General features: G+C 42.5%; 1 protein-coding gene and 1 long non-coding RNA gene across 4 annotated transcripts in view; both read right to left on the bottom strand.

The window, feature by feature from the left end:
- Window positions 1-9836, bottom strand: part of SPHK1 (sphingosine kinase 1) — a 44578-nt gene extending 34742 nt beyond the window's left edge. The window contains exons 1-2 of one of the 3 annotated variants that reach the window (XM_081897773.1): window positions 9681-9836; window positions 499-653 (exon numbers count right to left, since the gene is read on the bottom strand). In XM_081897773.1, coding sequence (XP_081753899.1) covers window positions 499-517 — 19 coding nt within the window. In that variant the 5' untranslated portion in view covers window positions 518-653; window positions 9681-9836. Of the gene's footprint in view, window positions 1-498; window positions 654-9676 lie in introns of all 3 variants that reach the window. The other 2 variants (XM_081897772.1, XM_081897774.1) reach the window with 2 other exon arrangements.
- Window positions 9837-15350: 5514 nt separating this feature from the next.
- Window positions 15351-23233, bottom strand: LOC309362510. Its single transcript, XR_014164987.1, has 4 exons — window positions 23063-23233; window positions 20816-20896; window positions 16926-17097; window positions 15351-15471 (listed from the first exon to the last, which is right to left on the bottom strand). It is a non-coding gene; the product is annotated as an uncharacterized lncRNA (long non-coding RNA).
- Between the last annotated feature and the right edge of the window lie 19 nt (window positions 23234-23252).

Here is a 23252-nt window from a genome sequence, read left to right as displayed (position 1 = left end):
ATGGCAAGTAACTAGACTAGAGGGATAGTGTCAGGAGCCACAGGAGATGCATGCAGCTCCCCCGTGTGGTGAACCACCACACTGCAGTTTACAGCAGGGAGTCTCCTCTACTCATGGTGCCTAATTTGGAAAAGGAAGACAAAAAGTCCACCAAATCAAATATTTTAAGTAAATTCAATTTTGGGGTGGCTGGGTGGGGGGTGACAACAATTACAGCTTTTAGAAATGCATAAATCATACCAAAATATTTTTTTCCTAAACAGGAGGCACTTGGGTGGGGAAACGAAGCTGGTAAAACATTTGAGCGTAGGTTTAAGAAAGCAAAAATAAAGATGACATGCTGGGAGGATTGGCAGTGCATTCCCACTCCCCTGCTTACACGACTGCTTACACACCAGTGTTGTGATCATTAGAACTGGTGTGCCCCTCTAGACTTGGTTTGTTCTCTGGTCTTGACTAGTTCTGCCCTGCTTCTCAGTTTTGTTTTCTGGGTCTGACCTGTTATTTGACTATGCATCTTGCCTTCTCCTCTAGCCCTGACTTGCTCTCCAGTTCTGGCTTTCTCTGCAATCGATTGTTCCTCTTGGTTTCTCCTTTTCTGCCTTGTTCCATGGCTTCAGTTGTCCGGCCTCTGATCAGGTAGCTATGTTAGTCTTTGCAGCAAAAAGAAGGAAGAGTCTTAAAGATGAACATATTTTTAATGACAAACTTTTGGGATTTTATTATTTTTTTAATCCCAAACGGGACCCCAATAATTGTGGAGTATCCAAAACTTTTTGCTGCTGAAGTGGACTCTAGTGCATGAAAATTTGTATGCTACAATAAAACTGGATTCTTGATTACTTTGATGGTAGATAGGTACTTTCCCCACTTTTTAGCTGCATGCTAAGAAAAGCTTTACCTGTTGAATTTCTGCATATGAGGCTGCTGTTAGAAGGGGAAGAGCAGGATCACCCCCTAGTCCACACCCACCAAATGAAATTGTAAACATGTTGTTTGCATCTCTTAGCTCTGGAAAGATAACTGAACTTTTCAAATGCTAACTGTTGCCTGTATTTTAGCTATCTGCTCCCCTTCACCTGCACTTACTTGGTTGTGTTTCTTTGATTGGTTATAAAATCCATGGTAGATTAGTAAGAAGCCTTTTCATTGTCCATAAGGGGCACATTGTCCAAACAGGGCTATCCTTTTCACTTTGCACAGTATATGAAGATTCTATGGAGCCTCTGAAATATCTCAGTTCGCATATTAAGGAGGGTTCACTGAGGGTGAATGTGCTACTGATCTTGCACGTGAAATCTGCCACATTATAAATAACATGGTCCATCTGCTTCTTCTGTTAGGCAAGCTACCAGTACTTTAAATTTCCTGCACCCACACATTGAGAACATGGTCACCACACTCCTTGTACTAAGCAGCGAAGAATCTTAATAGGTCCTTTTACTGGGTGTGCTTGTATTTGCTTTCCCAATAGATATACAGTATGATGTTGACATTATATATTTGTATGATAGCTAATCTAGTACTACATTAACTCAATGAATGTAATAAAGACAAGCAGTTTAGAGAAGATTATAGGAACAGTAAGAAGAAAATCAATGGGAATAGTTCTACCATTGGTTGTGTTTTAATAAAACAGTAGAAGGGAGGAATGAGCAATGCATAATTTCTGCTCCTCTATCTGATCAGATGTGCCACTTGGAACAGATTGTGCAACATGTTGGCTTTTTGAATAAGGGATAAGGCTGATCTCTAAGGAGTCTTAAACCAGGATTTATAAACTCTCATAAAACCCCTTGAATGCACGTGTTTTCTTACTCAAAGGATTTACTTTACATCTTGAAATTGGATCTTGTATCAGATTTCTCTCCAGTTCTAAAGAGATTGTAGCTATTTGTTTGGCGGGGGGGGGGGGCAAGAAGGGAAACTCTGCTCATTTTATATATTTTTTCCAGTCTGCCCTGTCTGGTCTTACTTCATACTAATATGTTAGATGGATATTATTGTTGTTGGTGGTATGGTGATGGTTGTTGCAGCTAAGGGAATTGCCTCTTTTCTGTCCTATATGCCAGAAACGGCTTGAAACCAGCTTAGGTTTCAGTCCTGCATTCCAGGGATGGGGGAAACCCATGGCCTTCTTAATGTTGTTGAACGCCATCTCCCAACAACTTCAAGCAGCATGGCCAACGGCCAAGGGTGATAAGAAGAGTTGCAATCCAAAACATCTGGAGGGAGCCATTTTGTCTATCCCTGATTTTTAGGCTGTGAAACCGGTTTTTACTTAAAAGATATCTGGCCTAATGTGTCCAGCGAGAAAACACCCACATATCGGTGCCACTGCTATGATGTGTGGGAGAGCAGCTTTTGAAAAAACTTGAATACATTTCAACTAGGTGGAATGACATTTCAGAGCCTATTTTGGCTCTTCCGAAGCCACTAATTGTCAGGTAAAGCTTTGGGTCAATTGCTGCTATTTGTGGATGTTTTCCATCCCACATAGCAATGACATAAGCTTGGCTTCCCTTTATACACACAGCATTGGCAAACATTGCCCTGGAAGGATTGCATGCATCCCTGTTTAAAAATAATATACTGTGGCAAAACTTTATTCTGTGACTGGCCTCATGGCACAGCATATAATGCTACATACCAATTCACTGAGGAACATTTCACAAATTGAATTTTGTGGACAGTGTTCCAGGGGGTGAGAGGTTAGCTTGAAGAACCAAACTTTGGTCATGACTTATGTCGACCCTTTCTTCCTTATTGCTGTTTGAAGCCTGACACCTCACTTACTCATGTTTCTCTATCACATAAATTAGCTGTCTGCCACTTAGCTGACACCTTTCCAAATCTCCCCTGAGTTAAGTACGGTAAGATAGTTTTATCCTTCCCCTTGATTGCCCAGCTAATGTGTCACCCTGTAACCACAAGAAGTGATAGCCTGAAACATTTTGCTCCAAAATAATCATATTTTCTTTCCTTCTCCGGTTCTGGTTTCACTATAATTGGGGTGAAATTGCCCAGTGAGTTCCTTCCCTGGGGAGGAGAAAGCTCAGAACATTGCCTCTGGGAGGAATACTTAAATATGCTTATGGGAAGGAGAGAAACCCCTCCCTCATTGCCCTGATTTCTCCTTTGTTTGCTGAAGATACCAGGGCCAGAGACCATTGTGCCAGCAGCAGTTTTTCTTCTAAAGATGGCCTAGGATTGAATTCATATACGGTAATCTGAAATCAGACTCCATACTCGACAGCTAGATCATCAAGTGTGTGTGTGAAGTTGGCTGTAGCTTTTTGAACCTTTCTGTTTTATTGTTCTTTCCCTATCTTTTGAAAGTGTGCAAACTCTTGCCTTCCCTAACAAACCTACTTATATTTTTATGTTGCAGTCCAGGTCTTGCTGCACTACAACTCCCATAAGTTTTGCCTGCTTTTTCTTTTGCTCAGACTGGGGCATTTTCCTGAGTTTCTTGTTTGGCTGTTTGGGAAGAGTGCTTTGGAGAGAGGCTCTGATCGTTGTCAGCTTTTCTTCTGTGCAATTGGTATTTTGTGGCATCAGTGACAGTCCCCTAGGTTTCCAAACGTGCTCTTTGGCCCAAAAAAGTTGGGGACCCCTGACCTTTGGGATTAATTTTACACTCAAGTTCTAACCACTCGCTCTGCCACTTGGCCTGTACTCAGCATTTTTGAATCCTCCTTAGTTAACAAAGGGTTCCCTGTTGTGTGGGGGGATGCTCAACAAATATTTAGAGGTCCCATGGAAGAGTTTCTTCTGTTAAAAATGAAGTGACCCTGTAACAAGTGGTGGTGGTGATTTTCAGTGTTTCATGACCTAAAAAGAGAGTCCTGGGGAGAATTTTGTGTCCACAAGCAACCCCAACGTTACACACTGAGCACTCCACAATCCTACACAGGAATGTAGGCATGTGAGTGTACTGGGGAATAGCCGTAAATCATGCAATACTCTCAATTACTGTGGTGCAAGGAGCTTTCACTAAGTAATTAGTGCACTTCAGTACACAATGCTCTCTCAGCATGCTAGGGATGTGGGTCATGCAGTGGGCACGATACAATCCTGGCTACACCATTTCAATTATTAAATATGGAGTTGGAAATCATCTCATTAGGTGTAACTTGCAACAGCTCATCATTATCCTACACAACAGTGAGCAAAGCAACACTATGCATTAACCATTATAAATTACTCATTTGTTTTCAAAGCATATTTGCTGCCTCCAGAAACCTTCTATTCTCTTACCACCACCATTCCCAGTTGTTGTTGTTGTTTTTTAATGAAACTGAAGATAGGACTGATTGGAATGAGTTCAGCGCACAAATCTGCCTTTAAACCCCTTCGCTGCTGAACAAGTTCTGCCCATAAACAACATTGCTTTCTGCCTAAGCAAGGAATTGGTGCATTTTACTTAAGACATGAGACTTTTGGGGGGGAGGGCACACCAGGCTTTCTTTTTAAACTCGAGTGAGCCATTCAACCAATATCTGTTATTAAAGGTAAAGGTAAAGGTACCCCTGCCCGTACGGGCCAGTCTTGCCAGACTCTGGAGTTGTGCACCCATCTCACTTAAGAGGCCAGGGGCCAGCGCTGTCCGGAGACACTTCCGGGTCACATGGCCAGCGTGACATCGCTGCTCTGGCGAGCCAGAGCTGCACACGGAAACGCCGTTTACCTTCCCCCTGGTAAGCGGTCCCTATTTATCTACTTGCACCCGGAGGTGCTTTTGAACTGCTAGGTTGGCAGGCGCTGGGACCGAGCAACGGGAGCGCACCCCGCCGCAGGGATTCGAACTGCCGACCTTTCGATCGGCAAGCCCTAGGCGCTGAGGCTTTAACCCACAGCGCCACCTGTGTCCCAATATCTGTTATTAGGAGATGCATATTACCAAAGTTCATACCAATGATGGTTCAGAGTGCGTTACTGCTCATTTGTTCCCCCATCATATCTTCTTTTTATCTATTAAAAAAAGAATCTCAAGTTCTTCTCCAAGGGCCCTGTTTCTGAAGCAATACTGGTTCCGCTGAATGAAAGGGCTACAAGGTCTAACTCAGATCCTGAGATATGTGCCATTCATAGTTTTCTTTTCCCTCTTCCCTCTTTCTGCCTCAGAGGAGGCTACTTAATCTCTCACATGGCCCAGCAATTCTGTACAACTCCTCCTTCTTCTCCTCTCCTCCTCCTCCCTCCCTTTTCTCCTCCTGCCCCTGGTGACAAATCTTGGTTCATGTTTATGACTCATGTTTGTTATTGTCCAGCCAGGGGCAAGATTCTCAGGGACAGCAGATTATGCAATCATATTAAGTGAGCCGGCTGGGCAGAGCTGTGACACACTAGAAGAACAAGGCCAGGACATGCCATTCTTCAGCTGAAGATTGCAGTTGTTTTCACAAAAGAGGCTGAAATTTGTTTTTTGCTTTTCCACATCTCCAGTTCAAATGCAAAACCTTTGTTGGCTCAAATGTGCATTTGCTTTAAAATTTATCTGTCTTGCTTCCTACCCCATGTTAAATACTCTCACAAAAATGCATTTACTTTACATTATTTACATTAAAACAATTTCTTAGCAGCACTTGTGAAAGCACCTGCAGTGTAAGTGGCTTAGGTTAAAGGTATCAGTTACTTTAGAGTCTAAGGAAAGTGAATGACAACTGCAACCTATAAGAGGTTCTGGATTGCTATGTCCTTTGAACCAAGGAGCAAACCTAGCATGATGAACTGATAGCTGAGGGATAATTGCAGGATCATGTGACTGAAGGGCAGGGCTTTTTTTCAGCCTGAACTCGCTGGAACTTAGTTCCAGCACCTCTCAGGTGGGCACCAGTGCCATTCTAAGAGAACAAGGGAGGCATTCGTGGTGAGTTCTGGCACCTCTTCTCCTAGAAAAATAACACTGCTGAAGGAAGAAGAAGAAGAAGAAGAAGAAGAAGAAGAAGAAGAAGAAGAAGAAGAAGAAGAAGAAGAAGAAGAAGAAGAAGAAGAAACAGTATCCCCAGGTAAACTACGGTAATCTCTTCCCAGGTAGTCCAATTTCTTTGTAAACATAATAGAGATGCTTGCTCTCCCGTCATCCTTTTGACAAATGTGCATTATTATCATGTGTCTTAAGGGAATGTGATTGTCAAACAGGAATTATCTTTTGTCCTTGAAGACAAAGGAATTTGTTTCATCCTTCAATTGGAATAAGGTAAGCCCAATTGAACACACAACCCGAATCACCACATGAGGGAGTTTACTCAACTTGTGTTGCCATCAGGCTACTGATGACACACAACTCTACTTTTCTACAGATCAAGCAGGAGTACAGAGGTGGATTCAGGGGAGCACATCCGGCTGGGAATTGCAGTGGGCATGGAGTCTTGGGGGTGCCACAACTCTGATTTACAATGGAGCACAAGAAGCAGGGGGCAACAAATTTTGGCATCACACAGAGCACTGAAATTTGAGACCCCAGGGTTCCCCACTGCAGGAGTAGCAGTGGATCTGTTGCAATTGTACCTGGCCTAAGCAATGGATGAATAAGAGCCAACAGACTGGAGCTCAATCCAGGATGTTAGTGGGTAGTTCTTTTGTTCAGATGAATGGAATGCATCCTGCTCTGTAAGGTCTCTCTTGATATTGCCTTACTAGGAAATTGCCTTACTAGGATATTGCCTTACTAGGAAATGCACTGAGCATTTTACAATTTGGTTGCTTTTCTTTCTTTCCTTTTTTTAAAAGCATAATTTTGGGGACAAGGGCTGTGGGAAGAAGCCCACAAGCTGGACCAGAGTTCAACAGCACTTCTGATTCCCCCAACATTGGAAGTAGAATATAGTCATCATGGCTAGTACCTATTGATCACCTATCGCAATGGGATACCATCATCCACTTTACCTGAGGGCAGCAGGGCTAGTTTAGAGGATGCATGATGCGTGGAGGTCACACACTGCTCTGCCCTCCTCCAGATGGATATGCCAAAGAGACTCTGAGGGGAATGGCTGCCAGCAGGCGGATGGGCAGGTCTTTCACTGCTGCCCCCAGCATCTGCTTCCTGAGGCCATTGCCTCATTCTGCCTAATGGTAGAGTCAGCCCTTTGAAGGTCTGATGTGGAAACAAGTGAGAGGCGGGATAATTACCGTACTTTTCCGTGTATAACACGCCCCCGTGTATAAAATGCCCACTATTTTGGGGGCTATAAATTAAGAAAATGAGGGGGAATGTCCAGAGTTGTTGAGTTTTTTTTAGGGGGGATTGCCAAAAATCACTCACCAGCCTGGCCAATGCTACATGCACACACGTCACAACAACCTAACGTCTGTCCCATCGCCAACAGAAGCAACCTATTGCCCACCCAATTGCCACAACAACACCCAATCAACACCACCCCTTGCCAATCGTCTATTTCAAACATAATTTTTCAGTAAAAAAAACCTAGTCTTATGCATGGAAAAGTATGGTAATTGGAACTTGAGTTACATTGTAAGCAAGACAAAGGAAATTGTAATATGATTTCATTGTAATATGACCCAGGAAGCCAGCTCCTGGAGAGCTGACTCAGAGGTGTGGCCAAACTGGGGAAGGTTGTTGCTAGCTATGAAGTCTACCAGGCCTCATCAGAAATAACATTTGTTAATCTTTAATACAGCTACTAGTGGCAAACAGATGAAGACAAAATATCCCCCATTCAGTGTAAACATGAAGGCACTCTAGTAAGAGATACAGATTTCAGCTGAGAACAGCGTTTAGTTTGCTATCTATTGCTATAAAGATCTTGTTCCTAAAATGATGTCATCTTCTATGCAGAGGCTATTACTAAAATGTGAAGAAAATATCAATATTTTTGAATCTGACCTTTTCTATGCTATGTGAGGAGGAAAAGCAGTATACTTAGGGAAGCAACAGAAATGGAAGAACTTACACATTCGGGGGGGGGGGAATCTGTGCCAACTCATTTATTATACCTTGTTGGATATTGAACATAAAAGGTCTCTGACCTTTGACCGTTTTCGTTCTGATAATTTTTGCCTTTATTCCCCCATAGCTCTCTTGTACTAATCAATAGGTGCATAATTGGCAGCAGTTCAGCTTTTCTCATTGCCGCACATGCACACCAGCCAAATTTATGCAGAAAAGGTTTGTTGACCTTTAGCGGGGGCTATCAACCGGTATGTCTTATCTAATATTTTGGGACCTGCCTCCATAAGTTAAAAAACTTTGGATGGGATTCACCTAATGAGTCCTGTCAGTGGAAGCCCCAAGCAAGGACTTCCACTTGTGCAACAGGGTGTTCTGGACTGGAAGGATGCTGAGAAGTGGTGGTAGGCACCAAATGGGGAACCCCCAAGGGAATCCCCGGTGAAGGCTCAGATCCAGGGGATTGGTGGTGGGACAATGATTCTTGGTCAGAGGGAGAAGAGGGAGCAGACCGGAATGAGGAGGTATTGGAAGCTGAAGAGGCCACAGGAAGAGACTATGGCAGAGAGCAGTCTAGGCTCAGAGGCGGCAGCAGAAGGGGTCAAGAGGAAGAGTGGAGGCAGGCTGCAGAAGAAGCCAGGGAATCTCCCCCTCCTGCTGTAACCAGATCCCCTCCCTGCTGGTCTCCCAGAACACCAAGATAAACAAAGAGTTCAGAGCAAAGAGACAAGAGACAAGGAAGAAACTGGGGGAAGAGCCTTAGATAGACGTGGGAAGGTGGGAACCTTCAGTCCTTGCAATTGCCTCAGAGGGGCAAGATCTACAGGGAAGAGTTGCTGTAACCACTAGGCCTGCACTGTTTTGGCTTATTTGAATAAAGAGTTGACTTCACTGACACCAGGTGTTTTATTGCGGACCATCCCCTGACTCTGGCTCCTGATACAGAGCTATCACCCCCTCCTGCACCTCCCCATGTTCCCCCCCCCCCAAAATTGGGGGGGTATAAGGAAAACTCCTGGACAGTGCATGGGAAGAGGAAAGGGGGATCGTTCCATCTTTTTTAAAGTGAAGTGACAGAAGTCAGTTTTGTATGTCACTTCAGTTTGTTTTTTTAAAATCTATGTTTGAGAGGGGGTGGCAAAGACTACGCTTTCAACAAAAGAAAAATCCTGAAGCGTACCTAAAGAGGCTAAAGTAATTTGTAGAGACAAACGTTGCCTTCTTTGCCATGCCCATTCTGAAACTGCTGTGTTGGATAATAATGACCGTTTGGCACCAATACAACCTAGTCTGTATTTAGAAATTAAAACGAGGTGGTTCGGATCTCTCTCCTTATATTATGGTCACTAGGATCCTCCCTTCACCTCAAAACAAAAGCCAGTGCCCCCTCACATGGCAATTAGGTTTGAAAACAGACTTTCCTTGGTCCCTAATGGAAGGCTGTTTTGAACATAACTGCCGTGTAGAGAGTGGGCTGGTCAGGTGAGGAGAGCAGGCTGCATGCTGGAGGTGTAGGCCCTGCAGGCTACCTCAGACCCACAGGGTAGATGTTCCCCATCCCTGCCACAAATAATTTGACACCCTACATTCCCCCTATGTGGGCAAATCATGTATAAGTTGCCAAGTTAAAAGCTGGTGCCTGCAGAACCTTCTCCTTATGACTTCTTGGGAATTAATTCTTTCTAGCTTGGACCACGAGTCAGCACCACCTAGAGGCTGCATGTGGCGGTGATATGTACCAGAAACATAAATAAAGAGCGTTACCTGCCTGTAACAGCTATTAGTGAAGCAGCAGCTCCGTGCAGCCACATGATGCCAAGCCTCGGTTACTTGGGCACTGTTTGCATAGAGTTTCTGGAACATTCTGAAAGAATGTCTGCTGGGCAGGATGCTTCTCTTTCCTCATCTCATCCTCACAACTGGGTGTGATATAAAAGGGAGGCTGAATAATGAGATACAACCACCTGGATAGATTTTGAAATCATGAGCTTTAATATCAGAGTAGGGCAATGAGCAGAATGGTAACCAAAGTGTATCAGGGAAGGGGGAACGATCGCAGGGATAACTGAAATTTTCAGTCCAAACCTTAAACTTGTATCGCCGTGGGGCTTGCCTCTGAATAAATGTGCTTCGGGTTGTCCCAAAAGATTAGTCTGACTAATCTTCCTGTAGGATTTTGAGAAATTGTGGCAGTAGAAGCAGTAGGAGCACAGATTTCCTGTGGCACAGTACCCAAATTGGGAGTTGTGAGCTACATTCAGATGACCCTCTCTGTGTGCTTGTGGTTGAAGATGGGAGATGTCACATCCAGCACATAAAATATTCATATTGATTTTATTTTTTTTGTTGTGTCTTTTATTTATTATATTGTGTTTTATTGTATTGCAGTTTGAATACTGTGGAATTAAAATTGTTGTGCGTTAAAAGAAACGAAGAAATAAAATACCATTAAAAATCATGCTGCATCTAACACAGTGCATTACAATAGCGGCAAAAGCCAGGAAAAAAATTATTAAGCCAAGATCCTCAGCAGTTTTCAAGTGGTCCGTAATGGTTCCTTCAAAAGATCAAAACCAAAACGTATGAAAAGCCTTGGTTTTGCAAAATTTTTATTTCTTGTGCCCTCTTCACTTCACTGGCAAGACCAAACTGCGCTGCTAATGAAATACAAGTGTTTCAGCAATGAATACACACATTTATGTCTTCACCAATTTCAAAGTGTGGTACAGAAAACTTTGTGATTGGAGCTGTATGTAAAGTGTAGTGGTGGGGGTTTAAACATTTTAAATTCTATCAAATACCACTACGGTTGAGGAACAGCTTTTGCACTTTCTTCAGTTTGGCTATTTTTGCTATGATTAAATGCTCCCAAGTCATGATGTCCTGAGTAATGAAACAAAGCAGCTAATGATAACAGAAAGTTCTTGCTAGTAAATTATTTGAGATTATTACAAGGTTACTTAAGGGTTCAGAGTTTTGGACGCAGTAGGTATAGCACACTGAGCAAGACAATTATCGCTAGCCACAATGTTCCCTGCCGAATGTGGTGATTCATAAATTACTCTGTGATTAAGGCTTACAATGCTCCTTTAAGAAGCAGTAACTGTGCCTCAGCGTTACCAGTGACTGTCTCCTTTTGTGATACTTCTCAGCAGTACTGCTTTAACCACCCCCTCCTTGTGTCAGTTTTCCAAACAAACAGCCTGAAGAAAGCATAATGAGGGTGTGATACAGTCCTCAAGACGCCATGCAGAGTTGCGCACTCTTCTTCCTGTTCTCTGCAAAAATTAGGGGACTGTGTGCCAGTTATGCTGCCTTGCACAGACAAAAGAAAGTACTTCTTCACATAGCACGTAGTAGAAACTGTGGAATTTGTTCCCACAAGAGGTAAGGATGGACACCAACTGAGATGACTTTAAAAGAGGATTGGACACATTTGTGGAGTGTAAGCCATGATGACTATCTTCTACTTTCATTGTTGGAAGAGGTTTGAATACCAGTTGCTGGAAACCATGAGATGCTCCTTTCTGTCTTCCCTGCACATGGTCGAAATCTCATATTGTTTACCTTCCAAGTTTGCCTCATGGGATCTAGGCCTCCCTTAGAACTTACCACATCCTTAGCATGCTCCCATCTTCTTGTTTGGCAACAACAATCCCCTCCTGCTGCCTCTGTCTGTTTCTCTGCCTGACTTCCTTCTCTACAAAACTAATCAAGTGAGTTGTCACATTGGATCTGTATAGCCTCCATGTCTATTTTTGTGTGTACTATGAATACTTATCAACCACTCTCTGTTTTGCCTGTTGCTGATTTCCCACTGGTATAAGTGCATAAAGCAAGTTCTTTGTGGAATGGTGTGGCTGCATGAGAGCTTAGGAAACACACTTCCATTAATAGCACGTGTTTACATGTGTGTTTCCACATGTATAGTGTGACCAGGAGTATGTGTTAACTTCCATTTTCTGGTTGGGATGGATACAAGGCAGACATGCTTGCAAGCAAGGTGTACCTGGCACACTTACCAAGCACAGACTGGGTAGTGTTGGGGAATGTTCCTTGGGCTGAGCCAGAAGAGGTTATTAGTGGGTTCGTTCCTTCCTTCCTTCCTTCCTTCCTTCCTTCCTTCCTTCCTTCCTTCCTTCCTTTTCTCTCTCTCTCTCTCTCTCTCTCTCTCTCTCTCTCTCTCTCTCTCTCTCTCACACACACACACACACACACACCCCTCTCTTCTCTCTGATTACTAGTTTGTTTTATGGGCCCAATTCTAAGTGCTGGTTTTGACCCCAGAAGCCTTATACAGCTTGGGACACCTACATTTAAAGGACTGTTTTCCCCTCCCGCTATAAACCTACATGTACTCTGAGATCGCTCACTGAGGCTCTTCTCTGCATGCCACCTCTAAGAGAAATCTTCTAGCAAGGTGGGGCTGACAAGGAGAGAGAAATGTGGAGGCAGCACCAAACACAAGGAAAGGGAACTGGGGCAAATATATATGAAATCCAACCAAATAATACAATGTACAGCAGTTGGCAGGGAAGACCTGCTGCAAGGGCATAAGAACACAAGGTCTCTCTTGATTTTGCATTACTAGGGAAATTGCTTTCTGCCCCTGAATAAGGAGCTCAACAAAAGGCTCTGAGCATTTTACAATTTGATTACATTTCTTTCTTTCCCTTTTTTAAAAAAGCATAATTTTGGGGACCAGGGCTGTGGGAAGCCCACAAACTGGACCACAGTTCAGCAGCACTTCTGATTCCCCCAACAGTGGAAGTGGAACATAGTCATGAATGATCATGTCACGGCATTTGTTTTTGACCCAGATTCCCATAGCCAGTGCTACTCTCATTATAGCAAAAGGAGCCAGATTGCAAGAGGGGAGCATGTGAGGTATTCTCTGGTTCTGGAGGGGCAGCACAGTAGGTCAATCTCCTAAATAGCAGAGGGCTATTCCCCACATGGCTTCTGGTGATCTTTCATGCAGGAAGGAATAAGATAGTGGAGGGAGCTGTTCCTTCTGCAAACTATCAAGGGCAAAAAGGCGGCAGCAGTTTTGTGATGCACCGATTGATACTCCACCCTGCAGTTGTGGCCATTCAAACAGAACTACAAGCTGATTATTTATGCCTCTTTACCTTATGTCCCTACCGTTAAGGAAATATCACTTCTCCCAACTAGCTGTCTTTTATAAATTATCAAAGGGCTCCTCTAGATTACCTGTTTATTCATTGCTCAACCTGATTTGCTTGCCCAAAGCTTATGCAGAGGTTAGATTACATCTCATCTTTATTGAGCAATCATTCTGATTTGTTTGTAGGGAGGCTATACAACAACATAATCTTATTGAGCATTCATTCTGATTTGCTTGCATAACACACTTTTCAGTGCACAACTGTCACTTCCCTAAGCACAGAAAGTGCATTTTTAAAACACTAAGGTGATAAGAGTGTTTTGCCCACTTTAACTTTGCAAACCTAAAATTCCAGTATGCACTTGAGTCATTTCCCCAAAATAGCAATTCCCATCTTGATTTAGCTACCAAGTACTCCAGCTGTTTACACACTCACATTTACTTTGCATCCAGTATGTTCCCACCACTTGTCTGGGAATCAGTGTACAGTGGTATCTCGGGTTACAGACGCTTCAGGTTACAGACTCCGCTAACCCAGAAATAGTACCTCGGGTTAAAAACTTTACCTCAGGATGAGAACAGAAATTGCACGCTAGTGGCAGTGGGAGGCCCCATTAGCTAAAGTGGTACCTCAAGTTAAGAACAGTTTCAGGTTAAGAACGGACCTCCAGAACAAATTAAGTTCTTAACCAGAGGTACCACTGTACACGTGACATAAGCCAGAATCCATATCTATCCTGTTGTTTCTTAATAAATATTCCATTTCGATGTGTGTGTGGTTCCCCCCCCCCCATTAGCTTCCATCCAAATTAAGAAAAAGAACGACCTTCCTGCATTTTATGCTGGCAACACATACACAGCCTTATTTTGGAGAGAGCTGCTGCCCCCTTGAGGAAGATGCCTGCAAGTTGAGGTAGCTAGCTGGGCATTAAGATGTCATGTGAGAATGAAATTGCCTGCAGTGCTGATAAAGAACAGAGCTTAACGGAACTGAAAAAATATGGGGCTGTTGCATCTTTCAACAGGATGTGATCTTGTGCGCATCTGGAAGAAGGCAGATGTTCAAAAGAGGCCATGCCTAAAATCTTTCTAGTCTTGTTTATCATTTGTGGTCCTATAAATAACGTTCTCTTCCATTTTTTATTGGAAGATCAGAAATTACAAGTTACAAGGATTATTTAATTACAGCATCTTACACACAAGGAAAGCAAGAGGACAGGATTCTGGTACATGGTGAAATAACGCTATGATATTTTAATGAGAGCATTTGCAGCTATTGTAGAATGCGGGCACAGAGGCTTCTCTGTTCAAAATGCCGAAGGATCTAGATGCGAAGGCAACTGCTGTGAGCTGACAAGCTGAGAGCACAGCAATTCGTGCTGGCTACAAGGGTTATCATTGCTTGTTGCCCTAAAGCTCCAATCAGTGTGGGATGCCTGGCTGCATTAGAACAAGTTATTAAACATGTGGTTTCCTCCTTCAAGGCAGCTGGCAAATCTGGGCAGCTGATCCCATCAGCTTTTTTTTAAAAAAAAAATGATATAGGGTTTATTATTTTATTTTTAAAACCCTCTAAAACAGATCAGCAGCTACAAGGAGTTGAGATTTTCATGCCACTGTGAAATAAATAAACACATGAAGGAATAACAGGGATGGAATGAATCTCTCAGATCAGGCAGTTCATGCATGAATGTCACACCTCCCAAAAATATGGAGAAAAGGATGAAAAGAGGCATTTCTTGTAAGTAAGCCATGTGACACAACTTAAGAGGAGAGGCTCTGGAATTCTTTGCTGAAAATCCACTCAAGTCTAAACCCTGTAATTGCAAAATCCCCACTCTGTGATTGGAGATCATGCAAATTTAACATTTGTACAAATTCACCTAGTTGACCTGCTTCTAGGGTAAGGGTCTGAAAATTGTTTCAGTCTATTCCCTTGATCTCAGAGTTCTCTCTGCTTCCATTCAAGACCTATCAACATGTCTTCATATTCCCCCTGCCCTCAGAATCCTTGGAGGACAGAACCATACTTTAAACAAAATCCTAGATTGCAAGCTCTCTCTTACATCAGCTAGATTCTGCATTAAATGCCATATTGTGTTATATTGATCCCATGGAAGTGAATTAGCAGAGTCTTCTCATAAGAGGTACTGGTAAACAATATTTTCAATGCAACTTCTGAACCTGGATAATTTAACTGCTTGTCAGTAGGAATCAAAGCAGCAAAGACCCCAAAGCCTATAGGTGTGTATTTTTAGCCTATTCTGAAAAATAACTTCCTTTGGAAATGAGGCAAAGCGGAGACTGTGGTGTCTTTATGATATATGGTTTATTTACACATATATACAACTTGAGCCTCCAATGGAGACATTCCCAGTATTGCACTCCAAGAGGGTCTCTTGATTCTCCCATGGGTTCAGCAGCCTTGGATCTTAAACAGAAATCAGTCATGCTCTCTGTCTTCTTTTTACAGCTTGTCACAGTTTTCTTGCCAGCACATCACTGCCAACCACCACCCTAAATACTCTGGCCTTTTGTCTCATGCAAACTACCTCTATACAGGAAGGAGGGGCTCATACCCCTCAGCTGTCCAGCACAGGGTAGCTACTTTGTTAATCGCCCATCTCCCTGCCTCTTTGCTTGCGTAACAACTCAGCCATTCTCAGAATTTGTTTTCCTAACAACTCATACTCTATGATCACCAGGGTAGCCTGGCTTGTATTTTTAGCATAAGCCCTGAATCCAGTGATTCAGTGCTTGACACAGTTTAACTCCCCAAACCTTGGTTAATTCTAACTTTTATTGGACCCAGGAATTTAGGGTGTCTCAGACCCCACAAACTCATATTATTTTTTTTAGGGCTTATCCACACCTCTGCTTGTCCTGTTGCTTAGCGCAGGGAAACCTACAGTTTAATGCCAAATTGGAACAAACAGCAATTGGGTTTTCTGCAGATTGCTGTTTGTTCCAATTTAGCACTAAAGAGTAGGTTTTCCAGAGGAAAGTGCAAAGGCAAAACTGCTCAGATCCATGCCTAGAAAATCGCTCAGACCTGTGTCTTTGGCTATTACCAATGACTGCACTGCACGATATGCACCAGATCACATTAATGACTCAGTCACTTAACCTTAACATTTTGTAAGCTTATAATGCATTTAGGATATATAGAATTTCATTTAGAATATTCATAAATTCCAATATCAGCCACTTGACTCTGCAAAACTGTCATTAGGGCCCCCTTTGGTAGTAGTTTCCTGCCTCTCCTATTCTGTGCTATATTTGGTCCCTTCCTCTGCAATAATCTACACAAGACTTTAGATGCCCCTGTGAGGGGTCAGCATGGGTGATTTCCCAGCTGCCATGACATTTCCTTTTAATGTATTTTTAAAACAAGAGGCAGGACTTCATAAAATTGCTCGACACAACTATCTTCTTAAAAGGATGTAAAATTAGAGCGTAAAACACATCTCAGTGAAGCAGCGTTTATACCTGGAGTCCAGCAGGTGGCATCATTAAAAGAAACGCAACAGAATAACCAGGCATCTGATCACACTTTCCTGTAACGGAAACTTTTGCCACGGTGCTGTGGCTTTCCCAGCCAAGTGAGATGGTTTCTTGGCACAGGGCAAGTGGAAGTATGGGCAATCCCTTAAACCAGGAGAGCTAGGCATATATCCCTGTTCAGACATCATGGTCATTAGGTGGCCTGGGGCCAGGCACTATTGCCTAGCCTATTCTACTTAGCAAGGCTTTTGTGAGGACGAAATGGAAAACACGTACACCACCTAAGATAAATGGTAAGTTCCTACTATGGACTAAAGCTCAAAATGTACACAGAATGCTTTTTCACCCTCAGTAGCATATTAAAGAAAGGATCAGGGGGACCTTCTCTTGACAGGAGCAGATCCAGGACAATCCATCCATCTTATTGCTTGCAGTCACCTTTCTTACTGGATGTTAATCAGCTACTAACCAGTTTTAGGCATAATTTCTCTATGGATCTTGGTTTCCCTTTTGTCATGGCATTTGGTACCAAGATCTTTCTACATTTGGCATCCTGTTCAAAAAAACCAACAACTTTGTGAATTTCAGACGCTCAGATTTTGCACTTGAAATTTAGCTTTGAGGGATCCTTTAAAACCCTTACATCTCAAGCATTGTTGATGACATTTTCATTCAAAAATATCGCTTTAAGCTGCCACCTTCAGGGAAATTACAGTACAGTGGTACCTCGGGTTAAGAACTTAATTCGTTCCGGAGGTCCGTTCTTAACCTGAAACTGTTCTTAACCTGAGATACCACTTTAGCTAATGGGGCCTCCCGGTGCCTCTGCGCTGCCACCGTGCCATTTCTGTTCTCATCCTGAAGCAAAATTCTTAACTCGAGGTACTATTTCTGGGTTAGCAGAGTCTGTAACCTGAATAATCTGTAACCCGAGGTACCATTGTACTTAACAGAGCAGGAGGTGCTGAGACTGTATCTATGGCCCTGCAGCAGTGGGTCCTTCTGAAACTCCATATTTGAAAGCTAAGATAATATCACTTCATTATGAACATAACAAGAGCATGCTAGATCAGGTCAATGGCCCATCTAGACCCACATCCTATTCTCACAGGGGCTGAAACAGGGAGAAATCAGCAGGCAAGATTCGAGCACAAGTGGCTCCCACCAACTGATATTCAAAAGCATTGTTGCCTCCAACTGTGGAGGCAAAGCATAGGCATTATGTTTAGTAACCATCAATGACACCCTCTCCTCCAAGGATTTGCCTAACCCTCTTTTAAAGCATCCAAGTTGGTGGCTATCACTGTCGCCTGTGGGAGGCAGTTTCCTGGTTTAACTACACACTTAATTCTTTTCCACCAAAGTAACTTTAATTAGAAGAATTCTGACTTCATAATTTACTTCTGTAGTATTTTCTCCTTCACTCAGCTTATTAATTGGCATCAAGGAGGCTTTTCTACTTTTTTGATTGACTATTCTTTCTCAGTGGTGCCTCAGATCTGATGCCAGTAATTTTTTTGTTCTAGTTTCACCATGTAATCTTATTATGGCTTAAGAGTCATTTTCAGGTCAGAAGAATCAGAACATTAAACAAGTTAAGTCCATACAAGTATTCATAAATACTGGACTTAAAAGAAGCCTCACTTGTGAGCATTCGGATAACTCTGTAAGACAGTGCAATGAGGAGCAAATAAAAAACTAAGGGGGTCTGTATCAGTGATCTACTTGTTCAAATGATCTGACAACTTGACGTCCTTTTTCTAAAAACAGGCCACAAAATATGCTTTAAAACAAAATGTAACTGAATTCTCAATGTACTGCATTTCCAGTCAGTAAAGTTTCATAGCCTTCATGCTATGCATTTCTTTTCTAATTTAATAGCCCACATTCTCTTCTCTGTGCTTTTATGAAGCAAGAATTGTCAAGTTTGCAGTGGCTCTATCTATGATTTTTGTCACAGATTTAGGCCACATATTAATGGCATTTGCCTAGCTTTCTTAAGTTGTGCCAGAAGTAGCTTTGCAAGAGATAAAGAGTTGATTCCCCACAATTTGGATAAAAGGTATGTTCTCATTCGCTTTTGGATTCTTTTGTGGTGTGCTTTTAATTTTTCAGAAATGAATATTTGATGTTCTAGGAGTCTTGGTTGACCACAAACTTGACATGAGCCAACAGTGTGATGCGGCAGCTTAAAAAGCCAATGCAATTCTGGGCTGCATCAATAGGAGTATACCATCTAGATCAAGGGAAGTAATAGTGCCACTGTATTCTGCTCTGGTCAGACCTCACCTGGAGTACTGTGTCCAGTTCTGAGCACCACAGTTCAAGGAGGACACTGACAAACTGGAACGTGTCCAGAGGAGGGCAACAAAAATGGTCAAAGGCCTGGAAACGATGCCTTATGAGGAATGGCTAAGGGAGCTGGGCATGTTTAGCCTGGAGAAGAGGTTAAGGGGTGATATGATAGCCATGTTCAAATATATAAAAGGATGTCACATAGAGGAGGGAGAAAGGTTGTTTTCTGCTGCTCCAGAGAAGCGGACACGGAGCAATGGATCCAAACTACAAGAAAGAAGATTCCACCTAAACATTAGGAAGAACTTCCTGACAGTAAGAGCTGTTCGACAGTGGAATTTGCTGCCAAGGAGTGTGGTGGAGTCTCCTTCTTTGGAGGTCTTCAAGCAGAGGCTTGACAACCATATGTCAGGAGTGCTCTGATGGTGTTTCCTGCTTGGCAGGGGGTTGGATTCGATGGCCCTTGTGGTCTCTTCCAACTCTATGATTCTATGATTCTATGTCTTTAAAAGAAAGAGAGAGAAAAGAAAATGTTTCCTGGCTCTGTCTGTTAAAAAGTTTAAAGACATTTAATAATAATGGGCTGTATTATTGTTGTGCTAGCAGGAGCCAGCACAAGTCCTCCCCTGGGTCCCTCAAATTGCTTCTGTGGGGTCGGGAGAACCCCCAGGAGAGCACATGGAAGGAATATAGTTCCATTGGGGAAGTTGAAATGCTTGCACCAATGGATTGAACACCTTAATAAAACACTGAATTCCACCAATAATATGAATAGCCTTAGTTCCATTACAGTCTATGCAACATCCCCCCCCCCCCGCCCTTGACATATTTTATTTAAATATAGTACTTAAAAGACAGAAAAAGCACCAGACCTTCCTTTGGCCGTCCCACTGCAAATACAACTTGTCAAATGACTATGATATGCAATTAAAGGAAAGTAAAATGGTTGACCCTGCTTTATTAATTTAAACTCGTATTTGGGTTTATAAAAAAAAATGTTGTATTGCACGAGTATAGAGAGAGCACATTTTCTTATAATTTGAAAAAATAAGAAGAATTCAAACAGTCCATTAGTGTTTTTAGTTATCTAATGACAGATTGCTTTCCTCCTGGAGAGCAACTTTGCTGGAACCATCAAGAGGCAGACCCTGTCTCACCTCCCTGACTCCTGATCCTTAGAAGGAAGAACTGTTCCTGCTCTCTCTGACATCTTTGCCTTCTGGCACAAACATGAATGTGTTTTAGATTTTTTTTGAAATGTTAGCTGTATTTTTTTTGGCTTGAATTATCCTTTGTAAGCCAGCTTGGAGGCCTTTTTTGGCCAAAAAGCAGCATAGAAGTAAACTTCAACAGAACATAACTGTAATATAGCATGGTAGGAAAATGGTACAATGGTTGTTAGATATTTTTCATACAGCAATCTCTAGGTTTCCATTCAGTTAATGCATACACTTTATTTGTTCAGAAACAGGCCCAGTGTCAGCACCTGGAATAGCTGAACTATCCTTAAAAAAAATAAATTGGCCCAGCATTCAACTGCCCCAAGCTAGTGGGTCTAGCTACCATTTACATTTCCCACAATCCTGACATTTATTTACTTATTATGTTTATATATCACCGTTCCTTCAAAATGAGCCCAGGATGGTGAACAGAATGGTAATACAGTATACAACACATAGGGCAGGATAAGGGTGGTGAGAAATTTAAATGTTGGCTACATCCAAGTTCTCAGTATTATTCGATAAAGCTGTTGCCAGGTTAAGCCTGGCCTCATAAAAGCAGAGAGAAAATACAGGAGATACTTTCCACTAGAAATGAAGCTTCCTAAAGCATCTGGCAAGCAATTAATGGACTTGCACAACATGCTACAAAGTAATGGTAACACAAGATATACATACTGGTGAGGCCTTTCCTACAGAAAATACTGGTTATTGACTCTGGATCAAATTCTTGGCTGAGCCAGGACAATTTCCTACCTGCAGGTCTTCATGGATGCATTTGATGATGAACAGAATACTGTATTACATAGGTTTTCCAACAGCTCTCGCCATTTACCCCTGTTGAGATTTGAAGATGGGATAAAATAGCTAAATAGGATTCCTCTGTGCCTAACACTAAAGTGGATTGCTTTCCTGGCTAGCCAACTCATTGTCCTCAATTCCAACACGCCCAAGAAGAAAGATTAAGGAGACATTATCTGATAACTCTGGGTTATTTTACACACCAAGAAACAGAGTATGCACCGAAAAAAAATCCATGGGCTATATTTCAGGACATGTGTAATCAGTAAACAAGTAGCAAGCAGGCAATGAAATGAAATGAATAGTTTGTACTTGATTTCCCAGATGCATCGGACATTTACAACAATAGACATTAGTGTTTGATTTTTAAATGCTTTTTATTTGGGGTTAAGTGGAAATATATCAGGTCTGATATGTAATCACCTTTGCTTGAAACAATGGTAAAACATAAGACTTTAGGATGACCTCTGTCCTGCCTATCATGTAGCAGTCAAACATTGTTCTCACTAAGTGAGATCTTGTTGTCTAATTTTGGGAAGGGGAAAATACCGTAAATCTGGTGGCTTTCAAGCCAGTTCCCACTATCCCTGTGCTCTTACATTAGGTTTTTGGGTTTATGGCTGACCCTTTGGGTTTTCTTTGTTTGCTAGCTCTTTAAAGTGTTAGATAATGGAATGCTACTTAAGATGTAAATAAATGTTAAAATGTCCCATGTATAAATTATGATTACATGCTGACAAATCTCAGAGACTTATGTTTAAATTGCCATTTGCAAAACAATATTACAAAGATCCCATTATACTAAAACTACACCCATTAATGACCTTATTTGTATTTTTTGTCTAGAAGGAAGCAGCATCTCAATTAAAGTAGCAGTAATCTTATCTAACTTTTGGCTGTGTTGCATTGCCCCTTTATAGAATTACTGATTTAGGGCACATACTCATAATCATATATTATTTAGATTGCATCAAATATGCACTAGGCATTGTACAGAAATAATATACAGGACACACAATACCCTATCTTTGCAATTCAGAATAACGGCCTCTGAACTAAACTGCCTGGTTTTGTCGAGCAATCATTAATGCCATTTCAAGTTACATCCTATTGCTGGGAATGCAATGAAGGCTGGAGCAGCAGTTTATTATGATGGTTACATTGTGTTGAGACACCCAAGCATGGATTAGTTAAGAGCTGACTAAAGTCAATGTAGTCTCCTTCTGAAAAGAATAGATTAAAAGTTGCTGTTTGGGTCTTTTATTGAACAGCTGTTATGGTGACGGCCCCCTCCTAGTAGTTAAAAACTACAGAATGTGGGTGGCACTGTGGTCTAAACCACTGAGCCCCTTGGGCTTGCTGATCGGGGAAGGTCGGCAGTTCGAATCCACGTGACACAGTGAGCTCCCATTGCTGTTCAGAGCTTCTGCCAACATAGCTGTTCGAAAGCAAAACAGGGCAAGTAGATAAATAGGTATCGGTGCACTGGGAAGGTAAACGGCATTTCTATGTGCTCTGGCTTGTTTCTATGTGCTCTGGCTTGTGTCACAGTGTTAAGTTGCACCAGAAGTGGTTTAGTCATGCTGTCCACACGACCTGGAAAGCTGTCTGCGGACAAACGCCGGCTCCCTCGGCCTGAAAGCGAGATGAGTGCCGCAACCCCAGTCGCCTTTGAGTGGACTTAATCGTCCAGGGGTCCTTTACCTCTTCACCTACCTAGTTAAAAACCCTGCGATGGAGGGTTATAAGTTAAAGCAGAAACAGTGCTAGATTGTTCAACATCAGCCAAACACCACCATGGAGCTGTAATCCCCACTATGAAGCAGAGTTACTGAAGAGGAAGCAAAAGGAACATCTCCACAGTGATCCAGCTCAGCAATTTTAGACCCTTGGCTTAATGGTTTTGCAGAAAGGAGGAAGTGGGGCTTGCAGTACGTTCAGTATGTGGTTTGCAAGCCCTGCTCATTCTTGTTAACAGGGGCCCTGGACTTCTTCCTCCAAGTATTACTATTATATATTGATTTATACCCCTGACTTTTTCCTCTGATGGTACTCAAGGCGGTTAAACGGTATAGCAGACCCTTCCCTTCTATACTCTTTGTATAGAAGTTGTTAAACGAACAACTCCCTCTCGCCTCTAGGTTTCTTATTAAGTCATTCTCCCTCTCTCTCGAAGTCTTATAGCGCAATCTATGCATGTACAGTATACTCTGGCGTAAGTTCCACTGAGTTCAAGTTCCACGTGGGTCTTCTTATTCCCACGTAAGCAAGCGCAGGACTGCAGCCCCAGAGGCTGAAGCGTAACCTTTCTCTGCGCTCCTTCTCCTCCTCTGCCGCTTTCTGCTCGCGACCTCTCCGGCCCTACTCGACAATGGCTCCGCCCACTTCCATT

Source organism: Podarcis melisellensis (genome assembly GCF_964234715.1).
Source record: "Podarcis melisellensis genome assembly, chromosome: 2".
In the NCBI taxonomy this organism is placed as follows: domain Eukaryota; kingdom Metazoa; phylum Chordata; class Lepidosauria; order Squamata; family Lacertidae; genus Podarcis; species Podarcis melisellensis.
Note: the sequence above shows the minus strand (reverse complement) of the source record. Positions and strands in the feature narration are given on the sequence as shown.